General features: G+C 43.7%; 1 protein-coding gene across 1 annotated transcript in view; it reads left to right on the top strand.

The window, feature by feature from the left end:
• LOC143765016 (uncharacterized) overlaps nt 1-23,549 on the top strand; it is a 59,152-nt gene extending 35,603 nt beyond the window's left edge. Inside the window, exons 2-11 of the mRNA XM_077251233.1 lie at nt 10,252-10,363; nt 11,995-12,077; nt 12,170-12,248; nt 12,399-12,493; nt 13,005-13,127; nt 13,280-13,409; nt 19,378-19,481; nt 21,696-21,837; nt 22,248-22,401; nt 22,478-23,549. Of these exons, the coding sequence (XP_077107348.1) occupies nt 10,291-10,363; nt 11,995-12,077; nt 12,170-12,248; nt 12,399-12,493; nt 13,005-13,127; nt 13,280-13,409; nt 19,378-19,481; nt 21,696-21,837; nt 22,248-22,401; nt 22,478-23,297 (1,803 nt within the window). The 5' untranslated portion in view covers nt 10,252-10,290 and the 3' untranslated portion in view covers nt 23,298-23,549. The remainder of the gene's footprint in view (nt 1-10,251; nt 10,364-11,994; nt 12,078-12,169; nt 12,249-12,398; nt 12,494-13,004; nt 13,128-13,279; nt 13,410-19,377; nt 19,482-21,695; nt 21,838-22,247; nt 22,402-22,477) is intronic.
• Nucleotides 23,550-24,409: the final 860 nt, after the last annotated feature.

Below are 24,409 nucleotides of genomic sequence, written 5' to 3'. Positions count from 1 at the left end.
GGGTGACCGCACACCGGTAACAAGTCTCTGTACTCACTCAGCGTACTGCACTCTTTATCCGCTGGAGTGCAGCCAGGTACACATAAGACAGCCCAAGACGCAGGGTGTCAGTCTCTCTAGTTCCTTTAGCCTCTGTGTTGCTCCACACAGAGAGCTCTGCAGACAACTTCCCTGTCTGCTTCCAAGAACACACTGACACACCTCCCCCAGTACTACAGGGCTTTTTAATCAGTCACTGCTTCACTATTCTAATTACAGCCTCACCTGTGTCTGTAGTACACCCTCATGGCCTCACTATGCTTCCATGCACATTCTGCAGAGCACATACAGCGCCCCCTAGCTGTAAAAAATGTAAAAATGAAAATTGGCTGCTGAGGGAAGAGGTTAGAAATGTTTTTTAATTTTCATGTTTTATTGCTTTTCTGTGTTATTTTTACTATAGTGTGTTGGTGTACAAATGCATTTCTTCTTGTTTTGGGAGAGAACGATTATACAGAAACAGAGCCTCCATCCCTTTTTAAATCTCTCATGATGCCCATTAATTAGAGCATCAGAAGTGACGGAGAGCCATGATCTCACGGAAACGGGTATAACTGCAGTTGGCACCAAGTGGATAAAGGAGCAGTTATAAAGAACCTGTCATGTAAAATGACGCTACTAACCTGCAGATATTGGGGTTAATCTGCAGGTAAATAGCGTTCTGACACCTTGCGGCGCCCACACTTAGAGCCTTGCTGCCGGGAGAAGAACTTTATTCCCCCCAGCAGGCTCGCTCTTTCAGTCACAGGGGCGGTGCCGGCACATTTTTCATCACCGCTTAGGCTACTTTCACACTAGCGTCGGCACGGCGCCGTCGCTATGCGTCGGCCCGACATGCCGACGCCCGTTGTGAAAATAATGCTTGACATGGGCAGCGGAAGCAGTTTTACAATGCTTCCGCTGCCCATTGTGAAGTCCAGGGAGGAGGGGCGCATGAGCGGTCGGAAATGGCGGTCCCAATGCACAAAAAAACGTTACATGTAACTTTTTTTGGGCCGACGCTTCCAGTGTGCGACGCTTGCGACGTATGCACCGCTAATGTAAGTATATGGGCAAAAAAAAACGCATCCTGCGGGCACGTTTGCAGGATGCATTCTTTTGCCACAGCGGCGCATTGCGACGTATTCCAAATGATGCTAGTGTGAAAGTAGCCTTAGTGTATAGAAAGCTGCGGCTTTCACCGCGACCGCAGTAGGCTAAGTGAGTGATGGGGTGTGGTTACAACCGCAGCGCTGGTGCCGGCACCTCCCCTGTGACTGAAAGATCGAGCCTGCTAAGGCTACTTTCACACTAGCGTTAACTGCATTCCGTCACAATGCGTCGTTTTGCCGAAAAAACGCATCCTGCAAAAGTGTTTGCAGGATGCGTTTTTTCACCAGTGATTAACATTAAGCGACGCATTGTGACGGATTGCCACACGTCGCACCCGTCGTGCGACGGATGCGTCGTGCAGTGGCGGACCGTCGGGAGCAAAAAACGCTACATGTAACATTTTTTGCTCACGACGGTCCGCTTTTTCCGACCGCGCATGCGCGGCCGGAACTCCGCCCCCACCTCCCCGAACTTCCCCGCACCTCACAATGGGGCAGCGGATGCGCTGGAAAAATGCATCCGCTGCCCCCGTTGTGCGGCGGAGACAACGCTAGCGTCGGGAACGTCGGCCCGACGCACTGCGACGGACCGAGCCCGACGCTAGTGTGAAAGTAGCCAAAGGGGAATAAAGTTCTCCTCACAACAGCGGGGCTCTAATTGCGGGCGACGCTCGGTGTCAGAACACTGTTAATCTGCAGGGTAATAGCATTATTTTACATGTCAGGTTCTCTTTATTACCACGTGCACACGCTGTGGCTGTGGTGAGTTTTTACCTCAGTATTTTCAAGCCAAAGCCAGGAATAGAGCAATCAGAGGAAAAGTATGATAGAAATATGTCACCACTTCTGTATTTATCACCCACTCCTGGTTCTGGATTACATATACTGAGGTAAAATACTGACCAAATACTCTGTGTGCACGTGACCTAAAACTTTTAGCCTGAGCTATTCTTCATACAACTCTTGGTAGTCAAAGAACACCTAGAGAAAATGCCAGCGCCCTCTGTCACCCTGCACTAGGCATAACACAGTGTTCCCCAAAAAATTGACAGTGCCAGCTCCCAGCATAATGGTGGCTGACACTTTACCCACTTAACAGTAATAACTGTAGTGACCTCGCTATAGCGGTGACAGCCCTCAGTCGAGGTGACAGCTATAGTGTCTTCCCCCATAGCCCTTTCCATATTTTGCATATGTTAAAGAATTTACTTCAAGAAACAGCTTTTCATACCTAGGTTGCTCTGAGAATTGGAGAATAGGATGTGTGTCAATTTTTGGGTACATTCATACAAGGGAATATTTGAAGCAACAGATTGCCACACGGATACTGCACAATGAGAGAATTAGGGCTTGCATAAGGCAACCTATGATGTCAGATGTGTTGTAATGAAAGTATCATTGTCCATATAAATGCCTTAAAAGGGGTTTCTCAGTCGCTTCATTGGGGGACACAGGTAACCATGGGTGTATGCTGCTGCTACTAGGAGGTTGACACTGTGCAAAAACAAAGATTGTCAACTCCTCAACAGTATACACCCACCAACTGGCACAAAGCTAATCAGTAGGAGGCAGACAAGGGTCTTTCTCAGACCCATCTCTACCTTTTTGGTTTTGTTGCTTTCTTTTAATGTTGTTCCCTTTTTTCTTTCAGGTTCTACTGGAAGCGAAACAGAGTGAAATATGTCACTCTGTCACCCCACACAGATATGGAGAGCACAGCGTTGAGTATGTCACACTGTATCCTCTCCAGTCGATCCGGTAGGACCCTAACCCTTAACGCATGAAGAGCGTTCAGGTGACTAGGAGGATGGTCCTTGACCCCCCCCCCCCCCCAGGCCCACTCGCCCTCCAGAGCTAGACTGTGTTTGGAGAGAATACAGAAGGTTCTAGATGGACGTCTTCAATCTTATTCATTCTCAAGCTGAGCCGGAGTCATCTTCAGGAATGTCAAGGCACCTCCTTTCCTCCCACATGTCCTGGGCAGTGGTAGCGCTGGGCTTCTTCTTAATTCCCGTGGCAGGTTGGCAACTGTCTCCAGAGTATTCACAAAGATCATAGCAGCGACGTTGTCCATTCTGTGGGGCAGGGGGTTCTAGCCATCCCTTACTTGGATGATATCCTTATCTATGTCCCGACTTTTTCATCGGCGCAAGTGAGTCTTCAGATCACTCTTGGCACTCTTTGTCACCTGGGATGGATTGTCAACAATCCAAAGTCGTCTGTAGTCGCGTTTCAGCGACAGCCTTCTTGGGAATGCTTTTTGAAATGAGGCAAGCAAATGTTTTTCTTCCCAAAGAGAAGACGTCTGCTCTACACCTCAACATTCGCTCCTTAAAACAGCCTTGCCCTCGCTGCCTGCGCTTTCGCATGGCCGTCGTGGGCAGGATAGTGGCTGCTGCAGAGGCGATCCCCTTCGCCCCGTGTTTCATACCAGATGTTTACAGTTAGGCTGGAGTCACAGTAGCGTATGGCATCCGTTGCGAGAGCATTGGATGTGATATACTGATGACCCTCTTCTGCGAGCGGGAGCCGAGTGTCATACTATTGTACTCGAATCCTCTTGCACAGAGAGGATCGAAGCACAGCTGAGGAAGAGGTGGAGAAAAAAATGTCTCTGTTTCCTACGCTTATACGCTTACGGCATCCGAGCGATGTGCATTGTCACTCGCACTTATAGACTTATATGGGTGCGAGTGAGCTGAGACTCGGCCGAGTCTCGGTTTCAATCACAGCATGCTGCGATTGCTCCCGCATGCCGAATCGGCATGAGAAAATAATCAAAGATGTGAGCTGCCCCACAGAGTATCACTGGGCCGAGTGCTATGTGATATTTTATCGCATAGCACTCGGCCGTATTGTACAGTAGTGTGACTCCGGCCTTAGCCTTTTTGTCCCAGTGGGACAAAAGAATTCCCTCCCTGGATCGGCCTGCCCTCCTTCCTCCTCAAGTCAAGCAATCCCTGATCTGGTGGCTGTTATCCTTCCTTGTCTACCGCGGTTGGTCCTTCCTCCGGGTCCATTGGCATGTTGTAGCAACACACCAGTCTGGAGCCGTCTTTTCAACCTCATGATCCAGGGTTGATGGAGCGCACAGGAATTTTCCCTACCCATCAACATTCTCAAGATCATAGCCATTTTCCTCTATTTCTGCCATTGGCAGGACCACGTGTCATGCGTTCCGATGCGCATCCAGTTGGACAACGTGTTGGCAGTAGCGTACTTCAACCACCAGGGAGGGACCCGAACTCATCTAGCCATGGCCGAAGTATCTTAAATTCTTTCCTGCGCAGAGGACAGAGTCCTGGCAACATCTGAAGTGCACATACCTGAGGTGAACAACTGGACTGCCGACTTTCTCAGTTGTGACGTTCAGGCTGCAGGAGAATGGTCTTCACCCATCCGTATTCAACCAGATCTGCCTTTGTCACTCCAGATGACGATTTGATCCATCCAGACTAAACGACATAGTCCCCCTATCTGTTTACAGGTCTCGCCACCTGCTAGCAATTTGTTCAGATGCCCTGGTGATTCCCTGTTCACAGTTTGCCCTTCCATACCTCTTCTCTCTTCTCTCTGCTCCCTCTTCTCCCCAGGCTGCTCAAGAAGATCAAAATATAAGATGTACCTGTCATTCTCATCGCTCCGGAATGGCCCAGAAGATACTGGTAAGCTGAGGTAGTCAATCTGCTGGCAGATGTCCCATGGAGACTGTCAGATCCTCCAGTCTTGCTTTCCGAGGGTCCCCTTTTCCATCAGAATTCAAGGTCTCTTAATTTAATGACATGGCTGTTGAGGCCGTGGTTTCGAGAGCCTTTGGTTTCTCGGAGCAGGACATCAAAACCATGATCAATGCTTAGAAACCCTCTTGCTGCCGGATATACCATTGCACCTGAAAGGCTTTCTTCCACTTGTGTAAGTCCAGCCACACCACCCCCATATCCTTTTCTCTTCCCTCCATCCTGGCTTTTTTTGCAGTCAGGCCTAGAGTCTGGTCTAGCTCTCAGCTCTCTCAAGGGTCAGGTTTCTACTCTATCCATTTTCAGAAGAATCTGGCTTCCCATCCCCAAAATTAAGACCTTCCTCCAGGGCGTGGCCCACTCAGCCCCTCTATATCGTCCCAAGATTTACCTATGGGACCTTAATATGGTTCTGGACATCCTCCGGCATTCCCCTTTGAGCCTCTTTGAGAAGTCTCTCTGCTACTTCGATACTGAAAGGTAGCTCTTCTGATATCCATCAGGTCCATCAGACGAGTTTCAGAACTGTCATCCCTCTTTTGTCGATCTCCATTCCTCATTCTTTCCCAAGATAAGGTCGTGTTGTGCCCTTTTCCTTCCTTCCTTTTCATTCCTTCCTTTTCCTTCCTTCCTTTTCATTCCTTCCTTCCTTTTCCTTTCTTCATTTTACTTCCGTCCTTCCTTTTCCCTCCTTCCTTTTCCCTCCTTCCTTTTCCCTTCTTTTCCCTTCTTCATTCCTTTTCCTTCCCTTCTTCCTTCCTCTTCCTTCCCTCCTCCCTTCTTTTTACTTTCCTCCTTCCTTTCTTTTTCCTTCCCTCCTTCCTTTCTTTTTCCTTCCCTCCTTCCTTTCTTTTTCCTTCCCTCCTTCCTTTCTTTTTCCTTACCTCCTTTCTTTCTTTTTCCTTACCTCCTTCCTTTTTTCCTTCCCTCCTTCCTTTCTTTTTCCTTACCTCCTTCCTTTCTTGTTCCTTACCTCCTTCCTTTCTTTTTCCTTACCTCCTTCCTTCCTTTTCCTTCCCTCCTTTCCTTTTCCTTCCCTTCTTTTCCCCTCCTTCTTTCCTTTTCCTTACCTCTTTCCTTCCTTTTCTTTCCTTCCTTCCATTTCCCTCTTTCCTTCCTTCCCTCTTTCCTTCCTTTTCCTTCCCTCCTTCCTTCCTTTTCCTTCCTTTCTTCCTTTTCATTCCTTCCTTCCTCTTCCTTCTTTCCCCTTCCTTCCTTTTTCCTTTCTTCCATTTCCTTCCGTCCTTCCTTTTCCTTCCTTCCTTCTCTCTCCTTCCTTTTCCCTCCTTCCTTTTCCCACCTTCTTTTTTCCTCCATTCCTTTTCCTTCCCTTCTTCCTTCCTTTTCCTTCCCTCCTCCCTTCTTTTTACTTTCCTCCTTTTATTTTTCCTTACCTCCTTCCTTTCTTTTTCCTTACTTCCTTCCTTTTTTCCTTACCGCCTTCCTTTTTCCTTACCTCCTTCCTTCCTTTTCCTTCATTCCTTTTCCTTCCCTTCTTTTCCCCTCCTTCTTTCCATCCTTCATTTTCCTTACCTCTTTACTTCCTTTTCTTTCTTTCCTTCCTTCCATTTCCTTCCCTCCTTTCTTTTTTCCCTCCTTCCTTCCTTTTCCTTCCTTCCCTCCTTCCTTTTCCTTCCCTCCTTTTTTCCTTCCCTCCTTCCTTCCTTCCTTTTCTTTCCTTTCTTCCTTCCTTTTTCTTCCTCCTTCCCTTCTTCCCTTCCCTCCCTCACGTTCAAACGAGAAAATCGTCCTTCACTCTTTCTGTTCTGGCTTGCCGATCCTCTTCATCATCCCCGAGGGCGCTCTTACAGGCATCCCAGCCTCTAAAGCTACAATTGCTAGTTGGATACGATCCGTTATTCTGGAAGTGTATCGGACAAAGAACAGAACACCTCCTGCCGGGGTCACAGCAAACTCCACTTAGGCAGTGGAATCCTCCTGAACCATTTGTCACAATGCCTCTGTTTTGCAGTTCTGCAAGGAGGCTACCTGGTCTTAAGTTCACAAGCTCTACAAAGTTCGTTCCTACACTTCAGCAGATGCCAGCCTTGGTAGGAGGATCTTGCAAGCGGCAGTTGTTCGCCCTCTGATCTGAAGGAAATAAGTTGTTTTTTTCATGTCTGGTCTCTTTACCTTCCTTTCTCACCCTTGGGGCTGCTTTTGGACATCCCATGGTTATCTTTGTTCCCCAATGAAGCGATAGAGAAGAGAGGAATTGGATACTTACCCTAAAATCTCTTTCTCTGAGCCTTCATTGGGGGACACAGCATCATCCCTTTCTGTTCTTGTGAGTTTTACGCGTTACATCTTCTCCTGCTTTCTCACTAACTGATTAGCTTTGTGCCAGTTGGTGGGTGTATACTGCTGAGAAGGAGCCAATCTATGCTTTTGCATGGTGTCAGCCTCCTAGTAATAGCAGCACACATCCATGGTTACCTGTGTCCCCAAATGAAGGCTCAGAGAAATAAATTGTATGGTAAGCACCCCAAATCCCCTTGTTTCGGTCAAAGTAAGATATCACCTATCCTCTGGATAGGTGTTAGATCTGTGTGGATCCAGCTGCTGGGTCCCTTACTAATCATCAGGTCAGGGATCTTGTACCCCCCATTCTTTTCTGGCCATAAGACTGCAGCCAGGAGTTGTTGAGTAGAGGGACAGGTTGCACATGTGCCTTCAACTCCATTCCAGCCTATGGTACTGATGAAGATTGATATCACAGCGCTTGTGTTTCTTTATATTTTCAGTGCCAAAGACTGAACAGAATGGTGGGGTGCATTTGCAACATATCACTCAATTCAACTCCTGGATGTAGTCATGTGGCCCAGGAAGAAAAGCGAACACAGTCTGTTGATCGGTGGGAGTCTCTGCTGAGAATAGGTGATAATGTTCTTGGCTCTATATACCCCTTTACTTTTAATAGGGTGAATTTAAAGGGGTTCTTTTATTTCTCTGATGGCCCGAGTAAGTTATAATAATAGCACTTACTTACCTAATGATCTACCTTTGTACTGGTGGCCAGGTCATTGCTGGTCCCCTCTACTCTTTTAGCATTGACGGCTTGTGAGTGCTGCAGGCCACTGATTAGCTGCTACTGTCTCTTGCCAATAGTGCTGTAATGAAAAGAGACTGGCTGGGGGCCCAGCCAGCAGAACAGGGGATTGATGGGGGAGTATGTGCTATTTTATAATAGATTTTTATAGCATATACAGTACAGACCAAAAGTTTGAACATACCTTCTCATTTAAAGATTTTTCTGTATTTTCATGACTATGAAAATTGTACATTCACACTGAAGGCATCAAAACTATGAATTAACACATGTGGAATTATATACTTAACAAAAAAGTGTGAAACAACTGAAAATATGTGTTATATTCCAGGTTCTTCAAAGTAGCCACCTTTTGCTTTGATGACTGCTTTGTACACTCTTGGCATTCTCTTGATGAGCTTCAAGAGGAAGTCACCAGGAATGGTCTTCCAACAATCTTGAAGGAGTTCCCAGAGATGCTTAGCACTTGTTGGCCCTTTTGCCTTCACTCTGCGGTCCAGCTCACCCCAAACCATCTCGATTGGGTTCAGGTCTGGTGACTGTGGAGGCCAGGTCATCTGGCGTAGCACCCCATCACTCTCCTTCTTGGTCAAATAGCCCTTACACAGCCTGAGGTGTGTTTGGGGTCATTGTCCTGTTGAAAAATAAATGATGGTCCAACTGAACGCAAACCGGATGGCATGCCGCTGCAAGATGCTGTGGTAGCCATGCTGGTTCAGTATGCCTTCAATTTTGAATAAATCCCCAACAGTGTCACCAGCAAAGCACCCCCACACCATCACACCTCCTCCTCCATGCTTCACTGTGGGAACCAGTCATGTAGAGTCCATCCGTTCACCTTTTCCCCGTCGCACAAAGACACGGTGGTTGGAACCAAAGATCTCAAATTTGGACTCATCAGACTAAAGCACAGATTTCCAGTGGTCTAATGTCCATTCCTTGTGTTCTTTAGCCCAAACAAGTCTCTTCTGCTTGTTGCCTGTCCTTAGCAGTGGTTTCCTAGCAGCGATTTTACCATGAAAGCCTGCTGCACAAAGTCTCCTCTTAACAGTTGTTGTAGAGATGTCTGCTGCTAGAACTCTGTGTGGCATTGACCTGGTGTCTAGTCTGAGCTGCTGTTAACCTGCGATTTCTGAGGCTGGTGACTCGGATAAACTTATCCTCAGAAGCAGAGATGACTCTTGGTCTTCCTTTCCTGGGGCGGTCCTCATGTGAGCCAGTTTCTTTGTAGCAAAGTTTTCCCAATTTTTCAGACTGACTGACCTTCATTTCTTAAAGTAATGATGGCCACTCGTTTTTCTTTACTTAGCTGCTTTTTTCTTGCCATAATACAAATTCTAACAGTCTATTCAGTAGGACTATCAGCTGTGTATCCACCAGACCTCTGCAGAACACAACTGATGGTCCCAACCCCATTTGTATGGCAAGAAATCCCACTTATTAAACCTGATAGGGCACACCTGTGAAGTGAAAACCATTCCCGGTGACTACCTCTTGAAGCTCATCAAGAGAATGCCAAGAGTGTGCATAGCAGTCGTCAAAGCAAAAGGTGGCTACTTTGAAGAACCTGGAATATAACACATATTTTCAGTTGTTTCACACTTTTTTGTTAAGTATATAATTCCACATGTGTTAATTCATAGTTTTGATGCCTTCAGTGCGAATGTACAATTTTCATAGTCATGAAAATCCAAAAAAAATCTTTAAATGAGAAGGTGTGTTCAAACTTTTGGTCTGTACTGTATGTAAAATAACAGTGGTGGAAAACCCCTATGAAGATGGCATGTAGCTAAATATGTGATGGATTGGGTATGTTGCTCCCAGTATCAGCTGATTTCACAATTGAAGAGCCCCATGAATGTGATAATCGTCCGTAATAGCCAGGTGTGGGTTTGTCCTATTAGTTTTGGCTGAAGGTGAATGATCAGGGTGGTATTGCATTAGCCTGAAAGAATTCTGTCTGTACAACCTCCAAGGTGTCCAGCCCGTAATATGGCATCTGTCAAAATATAGGATGCTACTGTATCTCTATATTCATGCAATTTATTATTTAGGTTTGTTCTGCCATGACATACTTAATCCAATGCTATTTTCCTGTAGAATTGCTATTAATGGAGAATATTTTTCTAATACGGTGCCGTGGGGAGACGCCATACAGAGTGCCTAGGGCCCTGTGTTTTGACAACTTCTTAGTGCTTATTAGAGTTTCAGCTTTTACCTTTAGCCTATTATAATGACCATGGGATAAGCTCCTACTCTGAATATAAGATAAAATGCTCATACATTAAAACAAGAGATGATGTGTCTGGATGATGACTATATCATTGTGTGTCAGGTTCCTATAAGGTGTCCGGATGGTGTTGTCTGTCTCTTCATGGAGGAGTGGGAGTACATAGAAGGACACAAGGACGTCATGATGGAGAACCACAAGCCCCTCACAGTACAGGGTAAGAGGAGATCCCTGGTAGTGTGAGCTATCTGTTCCTTGCCTGATACTTGACCTAGTTGCCATCATTAGCATCTGTGCGGTCATCTCAGGACAAACGAGCCATTACACAAGCTGCTTTTGGTCAGCTCCTGTGTAAGTGGCTGCTTACTGGTGCTTGGGGTATAGCCGTCATACTGGAACATCATCATGTGCACGCTCAGCTTATAAAATGAGAGTGCCAAGTGCGGAAACATTGTAGCCCACAAATATTATTTTCTCCACTTCTGTGTGACCGCTCCATATGTGAGAGACTCTGGTTCACCTTCCCAGGGGCAGGATGCCTGATTATATAACAGGTAGGACCTCTGCAAATACCTCCAGTGACTTCCTGTCCTTCATAGAGAGGCGACCTGCAGTAGCACCTCTTACTAAAGGCACTTTATCTGAATGTAGGGGCTGAGATGAGTTCTCATAATCCCTAACAGTCACACCATCAAATACTGATAGGATAAGACTCTGTCTGTGTTTAGGTCGGGAACTTTTTCTCCTTCTCCATTTTAGAGCCCAGCCATTTTTCAGCTATCTTTTCCTTTCCACCCAAAGTACCTGTCATAAGTTAGGAGTTAACTCCAGGGGTCCCTTTCTCTTTTGGCTAGTACCCCATGGACTAGCGGTGGATTCCGCATCCCACACAGGCACGGCACTTATGTCCTGATATTTTAAGGTATATCGCTTCATTTGGGGCTATACTGCCCACATACAGGCAGCGCTCACACACAAGTTTGATTTCATTCCACAATTACGAATTCTGTGGGTCCACTTGCTCCCTCACATTTCTAAACTGTGACTGATGAAGGTCCGGATGTAGGCCGAAACATTTGTTATTTTGTGGACACCATTAAATCACGTTTTACGTTAAGTTGAGTGCCGAGTTTTTGCTAAATTCTTTTTTTATATTGATGGATCGGGCAATACCAAATATGTGAATTTGTTTGAGTTTTATTTTGAATGGGGCTAAAGGGGGGTGACTTGAATTTTTTTTTTTTTATTTAATTTTTAAAAACTTTTTTTCTTACTTTTGGCATGCATCAATAGTCTCCATGGGAGACTAGAAGCTGCCATAATCTGATCGGCTCTTCTAAATACAGCCGATGATCAGATCACAGGGCGGCACTCAGCAATCCGGCAGTGACAACCATAGAGGTCTGCTGGAGACCTCTGGTTGTCATGCCAACCCATCGGTGACCCGCGATCATGTGACGAGGTCACCGATGGGCAGGATTTCCAGCATGCTTTGCAGAAGCGCACGTTAAATGCCGCTGTCAGATTTTGACAATGGCATTTAACTAGATAACAGCCACGGGTGGATTGTGATTCCATCTATGGCTGTTAGAGGCACATGTCAGCTGATCAAAACAGCTGACGTGCCGGAAAAGATGTGGGCTCACCGCCGAAGTCCAACATGGGCGTACTATTACGCCCGATGTCGGAAAGGGGTTAACACACAATCCTGATTAAAACAAATATAATTTTCATATCTTACTTTTAAGGAGTTGCTTATAAAAATGACAGCTGGAGTCCAATTGGCCGCTCCACTCGTTTTTATAAGTCTCCTCCAATGTATTTAATTGTTGTTTCTGTTTCCTACAGATGAACCCTGTGAGCAAAATTCCAGCCCGCTGGATTCTCATGACTGCCTAAAAGAAAATCACAATACCCCTCAGAATCTTCAGGTAAATGGTTATAAATCCTGATTGAATATTTTAACGTCAATTTATTTGACCAATGTCATTGTTTATTGATAGTTTTTTCTTTGTCCATCCAGGGTGAGGATGTGCTAGCCATTAAAATTGAAGCTAAAGTCAAAGAAGAGGACGGGATGTACATGAAGACTGATCTGCAGTGTAAGGAATTTTGAGTGCCACCTAAATACCCTAATCATCTGATCATCACGTATAACGATGTATAAAGTTATAATAATAATAATAATTTTTATTTATATAGCGCCAACATATTCTGAAGCACTTTAGTTATTGTGTATGTTTCTTTTACAGATGGATCCGGTAAGAAAACAAGACCAAAGAGATTCCTCAGTCCAGTGTATGATCAGGATTCAGATGAAGAGGACAGTGTTACACAAGATTATCAGGTAGATAGAACCAAAGTCTGAAAACATATCTCATTAAAGGGAATCTGTCACCATGTTTTTTCTATGTTGTCAGAGAGCATCGTGTGACCCTGATTCCAGCAATGTTTCACTTGCTGGTCTGCATGCTGTCATTTTAATAACATTTCTGTTGTCTCTGCTGCAGATCCAGCAGTGCTCAGAATGCTGAGCCATGAATGACTCCAGACACCCTTCTGATTAGCAGTAACCTGTATAATGACAGAAAGCTGCCACTCAGTGGTGGGGGCAGGGTTACACAGAGCAGGACTGTCTGGCACAAGACAGCTAGTCTTGTAGTGCTCTTCTGCTGATAAAACGCCGATTGTATTGAAACTACAGCACACATCCTAGTGAGTAATAGATGCATTGCTGGAATCAGTGTCTCTGTCTCTGCATGATGCTGCTTTCAGATAAAATCTGTTGATAGATTCGCTTTAACATTAACTTATTAGACACAAGTTACTGTTAAATTATTTTTACCCTGGCTTTTCAGGGTGATGATGATCAGCTTGACACTAATGTGAAAGATGAAGACGAGGAGTCAGAGAGATGTTCCAGTCCGCATTATTCCCAGCATTGTCCAGAGGATAATCATAATGTGCTACAGTATGATCCGGTAGACAAAATTAAGTAATCTATCAAACCTGTATAAGGATTGTTTGGTTCTTTGTGGTCACACAGTTCTGGATGTTTAGTGGGTTCTTATGCTGATCTCTTGCACTTCTCTGTCTCTTGTATTGCACTAAATTGTTACCTATGTCATATTAGGGTGATAATGATCTGGCCAGAATTAAAGTGGAGATAAAATCAGAAGAGGAAGAATTTTATGTGATGAGTAACCAGCAAAGCAGAGAGGAGGAAACCCCCAAAACTGTGGGCAAAAGTGGGAAAAAAACATGTAAGTTAAGTGAAGATCCACCTTGGAGCCGCATTGAATGTCTGTGTACAGTAATTCCCTTGTAGAAAGATGTTTTATTCTGTTGTCTTCATTTTTTACATACCTACTTCAGATATTTCATTTTTTTTTTCCTAGGGCTATCCTAGTTTAAGTAAGCAAAGCCTTTTCATGACAACAATGTGTAAATGTCACCTTTATGTCCACAACGCCATTTTACACTAGCTTCATACTTCCATTTTATTTTATTAATTATCTTGGGACAATCAAGAAAAAAACTATTTTCTTTTAATCATAATTTGTTTCAGTTATTAACCCCTTTCTGACATTGGACGTAATATTGCATCCTTGTGCCCTGGGCCTATTTGACCAGGGTTGGAATATTACGTCATCGCAATCGCCTTCGCACACAGGAGGTGTGCGGGTGATAACCGCCCCGGTGTCAGCTGATTCTGACATCTGACACCCGGCACTTTAACCAACGAAATGCTGTGATCGAACATGATCGCAGCATCCCGTAAGCCAGCAGAGGGCTGACAGCCCCTCTGCTTTTGAATCGGAGACCCTGCAGCGTGACTTGGGGTCCTGATCTTTACCATGGTGACCCGATGTCGTCATGACGACCTCCCAGTCACCAGACCTATCAAGCTTGCTGATCACGCCCAGTGCATGATGAGCAAGTTTGTCTGTCAGTGCAAAGCTGACAGTTTCTGCAGCATGGGCATGCTGCTTCATCTCCATGCTGTAGAAGCGATCAGCCTGCAAAAAATGGTAGTCCCATATTGGGACAAAGTAAATTGTAAAAAGTTAGAAAAAAGGAAAAAAAAAGTTTAAATAATTGCAAAAATATATATAAAAAATAATAATAAAAAAATGAAAAGATATTGTATCTCTAAATAAATATTTGAATTAAAAAAACTCATTAAAAGTACACATATTTGGTATCACCGCGTTTGCAACGACCCGACCTATAAAACTGGTCCACTAGTTAACCGCTTTAGTTAACACAATAAAAAATAAATAAAAACCAAGTCAAAAAACAATGCTTTATCATCATACCGCTGAACAAAAAGTGGAATAAAGCGCAATAAAAAAAGACGGATATAAGAAAACATGGTACTGCTGAAAATGTCATTTTGTCCTGCAATAAACAAGCCATCATACAGCTCCATCAGCAGAAAAATAAAAAATTATAGCTCTCAGAATAAAGCGATGCAAAAATAATTATTTTTTCTATGAAATAGTTTTTATTGTATAAAAGCGCCAAAACATAAAAAATGATATAAATGAGGTATCGCTGTAATCGTACTGACCCAAAAAATAAAACTGCCTTATAATTATTATTATTTATTTATATAGCACCATTGATTCCATGGTGCTGTACATGAGAAGGGGTTACATACAAATTACAGATATTGCTTACAGTACGCAAACTAACAATTACAGACTAATACAGAGGGGTGAGGACCCTGCCTTTGCGGGCTTACATTCTAGAGGATGGTGGGGAAGAAGACAGTAGGTTGGGGGTTGCAGGAGCTCCGGTGTTGGTGAGGCGGCAGCTTCGGTAGTGGTGAGGAGGTGGGTTTTCAGGTTCCGTCTGAAGGATCCGAATGTGGTTGATAGTCGGATGTGTTGGGGCAAAGAATTCCAGAGGATGGGGGATATTCGTGAGAAGTCTTGGAGGCGGTTGGGTGAGTAGCGAATAAGTGTGGAGGAGAGAAGGAGGTCTTGGGAGGACCGGACATTAGTAAGATTTCGGGAGATTAGTTCAGAGATATATGGAGGAGACAGGTTATGGATGGCTTTGTAGGTCAGTATTAGTAATTTGAACCGGATACGTTGAGGGAATGGAAGCCAGTGAAGAGATTTGCAGAGGGGGGAAGCGGAGGAGTAGCGAGGAGAGAGATAAATTAGTTGGGCAGTAGAGTTAAGGATGGACTGGAGAGGTGCAAGGGTGTTAGTAGGAATGCCACAAAAAAGGATGTTGCAGTAGTCGAGGCGGGAGATGATGAGGGCATGCACAAGCATTTTAGTAGATTGAAGGTTGAGGAAAGGACGGATTCTGGAGATATTTTTGAGCTGGAGGCGGCAGCAGATGGAAAGAGCTTGGATGTGCTGTTAGAAGGACAATGCAGAGTCAAGGGTTACTCTGAGGCAGCGGACTTTCGGTACTGGGTAAAGCGTGATGTCGTTAATTGCGATAGATAGGCCAGGTAAGGAAGATCTATGAGATGGAGGAAAGATGATGAGTTCAGATTTGTCCACATTGCGTTTGAGGAAGCAAGAGGAGAAAAAGGAGGATATGGCTGATAGACACTCCGGGATTCTGGACAGCAGAGAGGTGAGACCTGAGAGTCATCAGCATAAAGGTGGTACTGGAATCCATGTGACTTTATGAGTTGTCCCAGGCCAAGAGTATAGATTGAGAAGAGTAAGGGTCCTAGAACAGAGCCTTGGGGGACTCCCAACAGAGAGAGGGTGGGATGAGGAGGTAGTGTGGGAGTGGGAGATGCTGAATGTGCGGTTGGAAAGGTATGAGGAGATCCAGGATAGGGCGAGGTCTTTGATGCCAAAGGAGGAGAGGATCTGTAGTAGGAGGCAGTGGTCAGCTGTGCCGAAAGCAGAGGACAGGTCTAGAAGGAGGAGTACAGAGTATTGTCCGTTAGCTTTGGCTGTAAGTAGGTAGTTAGTGATTTTGGTCAGGGCTGTCTCAGTTGAGTGATGGGGGCGGAAACCAGATTGTAAATTATCAAAGAGCAAGTTAGATGAGAGGTGGGAGGAAAGTTCAGCGTGGCCTTATCAATTTTACAACACACGGAGCGGCATAACCCCCCCCCTCCCCCCCCCCCCAAAAAAAAAAAAAAAGAAAAGAAATTCATAAAATTTCTGTTTTTTGATCGCTCTGCCTCACAAAAATCAGAATAGAAAGTGATAAAAAAAAGTCATGTGCCTGAAAATGGTACTGGTGACTGCAACATACTGGTCAATACAGTGGCAGTTTGCAATTTTCACTCGGCAACATTCATTGTTCCTTGTTTCTGGAAAATACCCATGGAGATAAAATCAGTACTACCCCTGTAGATAAATTCCCAAAGGTGTATAATTTCCAAGATGGGGGTCACTTGAGGGGGGATTCTGCTCTTCTAGCAACTAAGGGCTCTGTATATGGAGTTTGCAAACTGTTCTAGTAAAATCTGCACTCCAGCAGGCAAATAACGCTCCGTTCCTCCCGAGTCTCTCCGCATGGCTAAGTAGCCTGTACAGCCACATATTGGTTATTGCCACATTCAGTTGAAATTGTGGGACAAATTTTGGTGCCATTTTTACCCGCTTCTTTTGTGAAAATGTAAAATCTGGGGCTATAACTAAATTTTGATGGTAAAAATCTAGTTATTTTTCTTCACTTCTCAATGGTACAACATTTTGTGACCCACCCATGGTGTCAATATGATCACTGCACCCCTAGATGAATTAATTGAGGTGTAGTTTGTAAAATGGGGTAAATTATGGGGGGTTCTGCTGATCTGGCACCTCATGGGCTCTCCAAGTGGGTCATGGCACCTGCCATCCATAACAGTAAAATCTCCTTGCCTTCTGAGCTTTGCACTGTGCCTGAAAAATACTTCCCGATTTACATGTAATGTATTGGTGCACTCTGGAAAAAATGGACCTCAGTTTGTTGTAAAAACAAATTCCTATTAGCTCTTAGAAAAATTAAAAACTTGGGGCTAAAGCTACATTTTTGTGAGGAAAATGTGATTTTATTATTTTCACAGCTCAACGTTATAAACTTCTGTGAAGCACCTGGGGGTTCAAGGTGCTCACCATGCATCTAAATACATTCCTTGAGGGATATAGTTTCCAAAATGGGGTCACTTGTCTGGAGTTTCTACTGTTTAGGCACATCAGGGGCTCTCCAAATGGGACATGATGTGGCTAATGATTTCAGGAAATTTTACATTCAAAAAGTCAAATGGCGCTCCTTCCACTCCAATCGCTGTCGTGCGCACAAACAGTAGTTTTCTCCCCATATGGGGTATCGGCGTACTCAGGAGAAATTTCACAACAAATTGTATGGTGCAATTTCTCCTGTTGCTCTTATTAAAATGTAATATTTTGTGTCGAATAGCTATTTGTGGTGAAAATTAGATTTTATTTTTTTTCACGGCTCAACATTATAAACTTCTGTGAAGCACTTGAGGGTTCAATGTTCCCACTACACATCTCGATCAGTTGCCTAAGGGGTCTAGTTTCCAAAATGGTGTCACTTGTGGGGGATTTTCACTGTTTAGGCACATCAGAGGCTCTCCAAAGACTACATGGAGTTCACCAATTGTTACAAATTTTGCATTAAAAAAGTCAAATGGTTCTCCTTTCTTTCCGAGCTCTGCCGTGCGCACAAACAGTAGTTTTCTCCCTCATATTGGGGATCAGCGTACTCAGGAGAAATTGCACAACAAATTTTGGGGTCCATTTATCCTGTTACCCTTGTCAAAATAAAAACAATTTTGGATCTGAAATAAATTTTGGGTGAAAAAAGTTACCGTAAATATTTTTATTTTTTTTTCCACCTCCGAAAAATTCGTGTGAAGCACATGAAGGGTTAATAAACATCTTGAATGTGGTTTTGAGCACCTTAAGGAGTGCAGTTTTTAGAATGGTGTCTCTTTTGGGTATTTTCTATCATATATGACCCTCAAAGTGACTTCAAATGTGATGTGGTCCCTAAATAAAAATTGATGTTGTAAAAATGAGAAATTGCTCGTCATATTTTAACCCTTATAACTTCCTAAAAAAAAAATTGGTTCCAAAATTGTGCTGATATAAAGTAGACATGTGGAAAATGTTACTTATAAAGTATTTTGTGTGAATTATCACTGTAATTTAAGGGCATGAAAATTCAAATTTGGAAAACTGTGAAATTTTCCCTAAATTTCTGTTTGTTTGTTTTTTTCACAAATCAACGCAAGTAATATCAAAGAAATTGTACCACTAACGTGAAGTAAAATATGTCACGAGAAAACACTGTCAGAATCACCGGGATCCATTGAAGCGTCCCAGAGTTATTACCTCATAAAGAGACAGTGGTCAGAATGATAAAAATTGGCTTGGTCATTAACGTGCATACCACCCTCGGGGGTAAAGGGGTTAAAGAAGCACTCCTCCCATCAAAATTTGTATCCTCTTAATATATAGCAATCATCATATTATACAGCACTGTGCACTTACAATTGCTAATTTTCCCTTTCTACCCAGATAATTATTTTTCACTGCTCCATGTAGAAACAGGAAGTCTCTTGTCCCTGCAGAAATCATTCTGCTCTTTAACTCCTGACCCATCAGCTCTGCTCTTTTCCCTGCCAGGGACTTTTGCAGTGACTTATGACTCGTACAGTGAAAATTGGCCTCCTGTTTCTACACAGAGCTTAGGAAGATTCAGCTAGTCAGTTTTAAATCATGTGATGTCAGAGACCTAATGGAAAACAGTAGAATTAACTGGCTAGAAAGGTAAAATGAGCAATTGTAAGTACACAGTGGCATATATGATGATTGCAATATATTAAAAGGGTAAACATTTTGATTAAAATGCTTCTTTAAAATGATCCTAAGGGCATGTTTACACAGATAAAATAGATTCTGATGGGATTTCCTTGTTGCAATCCATGTAAAATCCACTTGAATTCTGTCTCCCATTGTTTTCACTGTGAATCTGTGCCGCAGTTCATATATGGCAAATTTTTCTGCACTTAAATTTGAAATCCGTTCAGGAAGGAAAAACAGCATCAAGTTGATGACAGTGATTTAGTATGAATTCTGCTCAGATTTCTCCCATTAAAATAAATGAGAGGTGAACAATTTGCTGCAAATGCATGTGATTGCTTTTTGACATGAATGTGCATGCTGTTTGAGTTTTTAAAACATAAAGAAAAATAAACCAACCATTATAAAGAGGCCGAAACTTTCTCTGTAGCATCCCGGAAGTCATCATATGGTGGGAAAAGGAGAGGTAGGATTGCAACACCCAGGAAAATCTACCGGAGGATGGATATGGACGTTGGCACACTGATCTCTGAAGTAAGTGTCACTGAACATGTCGTAGATGTGGCTGATGATTACGATAATAGCTGTTATGTTTAAAGGGCACCTGTCGCCTCAGAAAACATTTACCTACAGATACAGGGATAATAATGCAGGTAAGTGGCGTTCCACTGCTGTCCGCTCACCTTACTGAAAGTTCATCTACTGGGAGAAATAAGCTGCTGGCTTTCAGTCATGCGAGTATGCATGGAGCAATTGCAGTCATCGCTCCCCACTTTTCTCACACACAGCTGTAATCTTTGGCACTTTGATTGACAGCTCACTCTGCACAGATATATTGCACCACAAGCTGTCAAAGTGGCAGGGCGCGTTTAAAGCCGCCACTCACAGTGAACGATGACTGTAATCGCTTCCTGTACCACCCCTAAGACTGAAAGCTGGCAGCTTCTGGGAGAAAAAAGTTAATTTTCTCCCAGTAGCTGCACTTTCTTTAAAAAGGTATTTCCATCTCCAAGATCCTATCCCAATATGTAGTAAGTGTAATAATAATATTAGTAACTGCTTCCAATTACAAAGGTAGTATAGTTTTTCTGAATCGCTATGTCTCTTTCCTCATGTGCAGGCCTTGCAGGACCTTAGGTATTCATGGATACGACCACTGGCAACTAGCTAACTGACACTTCATCAGTGGATGTAACCATGGATACCTAAGGTCCTGCAATGCCTGTACATGAGGAAAGAGACATAGCGAATAAGAAAAACTATTCTACATGTCTATTTGGGGGTATTTGCTAATATTATTATTACGCCTGCTACATATTGGGATAGGATCTTGGAGATTGGAATACCCCTTTAAGTCACCCAGACAGCACGGTAGTGCTATTTACCTGCAGATTAACCCTATATCTGCAGGTAGTGTTTTTCAAAGTGACAGGTTCCCATTAAATGTAAACTGTCACAGAAAACCTGACCGTTTCCAACTGATACACCTACTCCTTTATAACAATAAAGTGTTTGAATCTTTAATAAGTTACATTAATCAGTTAAGAGTGTAGTTTTATCCTGCAGCATTGCATATACTTATAAGACAGTACTTGTCCGGCAGGAAGGAATCCCTTTCTCTGGAGTAGTTGTGTCTTCTAATCATACCTCCCTGTGTGTGACTGACAGCCTGCAGAACTGTCGTATCAAGACTGCAGCATGGTTGTAGATTTACATATTAGGCCACGGTCACACATTCAGTACTTGATCAGTATTTTACCTCAGTATTTGTAAGCCAAAACCAGGAGAGGAACAATCAGAGGAAAAGTATAATAGAAACACGTCACCAGTCCTGTATTTATCACCCACTCCTGGATTTGGTTCACACATACTGAGGTAAAATACTGACCAAATACTGAGCGTGCGAATGTGGCCTAATTAGAATAGACGGGGGTCTTGACCGATTAATCCGTTAGCAGGATTGTGCACAGTAACCTACGGACAGTGTCAGGTTGGCACCATTATACTGATTACAATGATATCTGGGTGATGAAATCCATGTTGTGGTTGTTGTTTAATCTTTATTTTCAGTTTTGAGTTAATGATATGCTCGTGCTTCCGGCGGGCCTGTGGGGGTCTTTATGTGGTTCTCTGCTTACATATTCATCAGTATGGCTTCTGACAGGTCACTGATCCCTCAGTGACCTGCTCCCTATTCTACATATTGCATATAATATGGTTTGAAAAACAAAAAATTCACATTCATCAGGCAGGCGCCAGCGCTGTAGCATGACAAAAAACAAACTAAAAAAATCTTAATCAAAATGGGTCCGGTTGGTGCGCCTATGCAGTACCATCTGTCACGTTACGATCGATGCTACTGCACAGGCGCCATCTTGATAGAACCTAATTTTTTATTCTCTAGAAAAGCAGCACCAGCAACTAAATAAAAAGAAAACATTCATATTATCCACAGTATCATGCTACAGGGCCAGTCTGATGAATGTGATTTTTTTTTTGTCAGGAGCCATACTGATGAATACCTAATTAGAGCACCACATAAACCCCACTTCCCCTCCCCCCACAGGCCGCCCCGAAGCATATAATTAACTCAAAACTGAAAATAAAGATTAAACAACAACCACATGATGGATTTCATCAACCAAGGTATGTTGGGGTATGTTTACAATAAAATGTTTTTGTTATAAAAATGTTTTTTTGACAAGCATTTAACTATATATAAAGAGGCTTTTTTATTATCTTTTGCAGGTACAGGCCCGTCCTTTGCTTTGGGATAAAGGCTCTTTTGGGTACACTGACCGCCACCGCCGAGACAGGGCCTGGATTGATATCTGTCAGATACTATACCCAGACTGGGGTGGATACTCGCATCCACAGCAGGAGGTTATCGGTGAGTTTAATGCAAGACATTGCTGATGGAATCAATAAACTCGGTATGGAACACAGTGGTGTTCACCTGGCACAGCAATGGAGAGCAATACATACATTAAATGCTATTTAAAGGGACTCTGTCAACACAGAACGACTGTTCAAATCAAGTATCGGTGCTCCATGGTGGGGCCATTCATTTATATACATCTTCCCACCTGCTTGGTTTCCATCTCCTCCTCCCTTCTCTGGCGCTATGAAGTGAGACCTGACAATCAAGGAAAAGGGAGGGTGGAGATAAAGGGACAACAAGTAGGTGGGAAGGTGTCTATAAATGACTGGCTGCGCCGTTATGCGCATGTGCTTGGTTGGAATGGTCATTCTGTGCAGACAGTCCCTTTAAGCATTTTTACACCATGATTTTGATTCTAGAGGATGATGTACGTCAGAGGTGGAAGTCTGTGCGTGACCGCTTCCTGAAGGAGAGACGCCAGGCAATCCGAAGTGGGATCTCTCCCTCAAAGCGCCGCAAGATGCCATTTTATGATGAGCTGCTGTTCATCATGCCCAACTGTGAACCTCGGACGTTAGTATTTAATACAAATGTTATGATATGTTTTGTTCACTTTATATTTGATTTAGTTATAAAAATTTTCCAACAGATTTCAAGGCAGTTATCAGGAGACAGAGAGCTTAGCTGAGTCGCCTGCAGCATATGATGAGCAGCAGCAAATGGAGAGCGAGCCCACTTCTTTTACATCTGCTGCGCCCATCCAGCAAGTAGAGGTGGATCTGGAAGACCAGGTGGAATCGTCATGGTTGACCACGCCACCATCCCCGGTAGAGGAGACATCAGCTGCAACCACAAAAATAGCTGCTGTCACAATTTCTTCCCCTGTTCCAGTAGTTTCCCCTGTTCCAGTAGTCATCCCTGTCACACGGCCCATGCTCCCAACCCGTACAGCTTCCATCCGTGGACGGAGTCGAAGAGCCCTGCGGCTAACAGACAGGCATTTGGAAGGGGAAAGGGAATCCATGTGTCTTAACTGGAGGGTGGAAGGCAATGACAGATTTGATTTTTTTGGATTCGGGTTAGCATCTCATTGCCGACAGATGCGACCTGAGCACCAAGATGACTTCATGTCATTTGTGCATGCTGCCGCGGGACTCTACGACACTGCTGAATCCCTACCAGACCTTGGAGATCTAATAAATACCCTCCGATGGGCCTCTGGTCTGCGGGAACTGCCTCCTCGTTCCCTTCCAAGGCCCCGAGTCAAGTCTATCTCCATCCAGACTGATCCTGTTAATTTTTCTGCTCTTCAGCCCCCTCCTGCCCAGCCCACTACAGGCTCTCAATTATTAAGTACGTTTTATCAGTGCCCCCCTACTCCCTACACCAGCAGTGGGCCCACTGAAAGCCAGCCTACTAGTTCCTCCACCTCTCCAGACTATTCCAACCCACCGTACACCAGTTTTTAATTTATTTCTAGTTAGATATCAGCTTAAGGTCTGGTTGGAGGTGAAGCCTGCTTTTGTAAATAGCTGTACATTTTTTATACTGCATATAGTTTAAAAAAATAGTTTTATAGGGCGGGTGGGAGAGCTAGTTGGGTGTTTAAGGGCCATAGGTTTAGGGGAGAGGGATTGGTGGGTGTTTTATTATGTAATAAAAAGCCTGAAATGTTATTTATTATGTTTTTCCTATGTTTCTAATAAATTTTATTTTGTTGATCTTAGTTTTTTATTTTTGAAAAGAATCAGCTTTTTTAGTGTAGGCCCTTAAAGAGGTGGTCCACTGCAATATATAATGTGCCCATCGATTTAAACCTTTTAAATACACTGCCGTTCAAAAGTTTAGGGTCACCCAGACAATTTTGTGTTTTCCATAAAAACTCATACTTTTTTTAATCAAATGAGTTCCCAAATTAATTGAAAATCTAGTCCAGACATTGACAAGGTCCGAAAAAAAGATTTTTATTTGAAATAATAATTTTCTCCTTCAAACTTTGCTTTCGTCAAAGAATGCTCCCTTTGCTGCAATTAGAGCATTGCAGACCTTTGGCATTCTAGCAGTTAATTTGCTGAGGTAATCTGGAGAAATTTCACCCCATGCTTCCAGAAGTCCCTCCCACAAGTTGGTTTGGCTTGATGGGCACTTTTTGTGTACCATACGGTCAAGCTGCTCCTACAACAGCTCAATGTGGTTGAGATCTGGTGACTTCGCTGGCCACTCCATTACAGATAGAATACCAGCTGCCGGCTTCTTCCCTAAGTAGTTCTTGCATAATTTGGAAATGTGCTTTGGGTCATTGTCCTGTTGTAGGAAGAAATTGGCTCCAATCAAGCGCTGTCCACAGGGTATGGCATGGCGTTGCAAAATGGAGAGATAGCCTTCCTTATTCAAAATCCCTTTTACCTTGTACACATCTCCCACTTTACCAGCACCAAAGCAATCCCAGACCATCACATTACCTCCACCATGCTTGACAGATGGCATCAGGCATTCGTCCAGCATCTTTTCAGTTGTTTGGCATCTCACAATTGCTCTTCTGTGTGATCCAAACACCTCAAACTTGGATTCGTCTGTCAAT

This window comes from Ranitomeya variabilis, chromosome 4, assembly GCF_051348905.1.
Source record: "Ranitomeya variabilis isolate aRanVar5 chromosome 4, aRanVar5.hap1, whole genome shotgun sequence".
Classification (NCBI taxonomy): domain Eukaryota; kingdom Metazoa; phylum Chordata; class Amphibia; order Anura; family Dendrobatidae; genus Ranitomeya; species Ranitomeya variabilis.
This window is presented reverse-complemented; position numbering and strand designations above follow the sequence as displayed.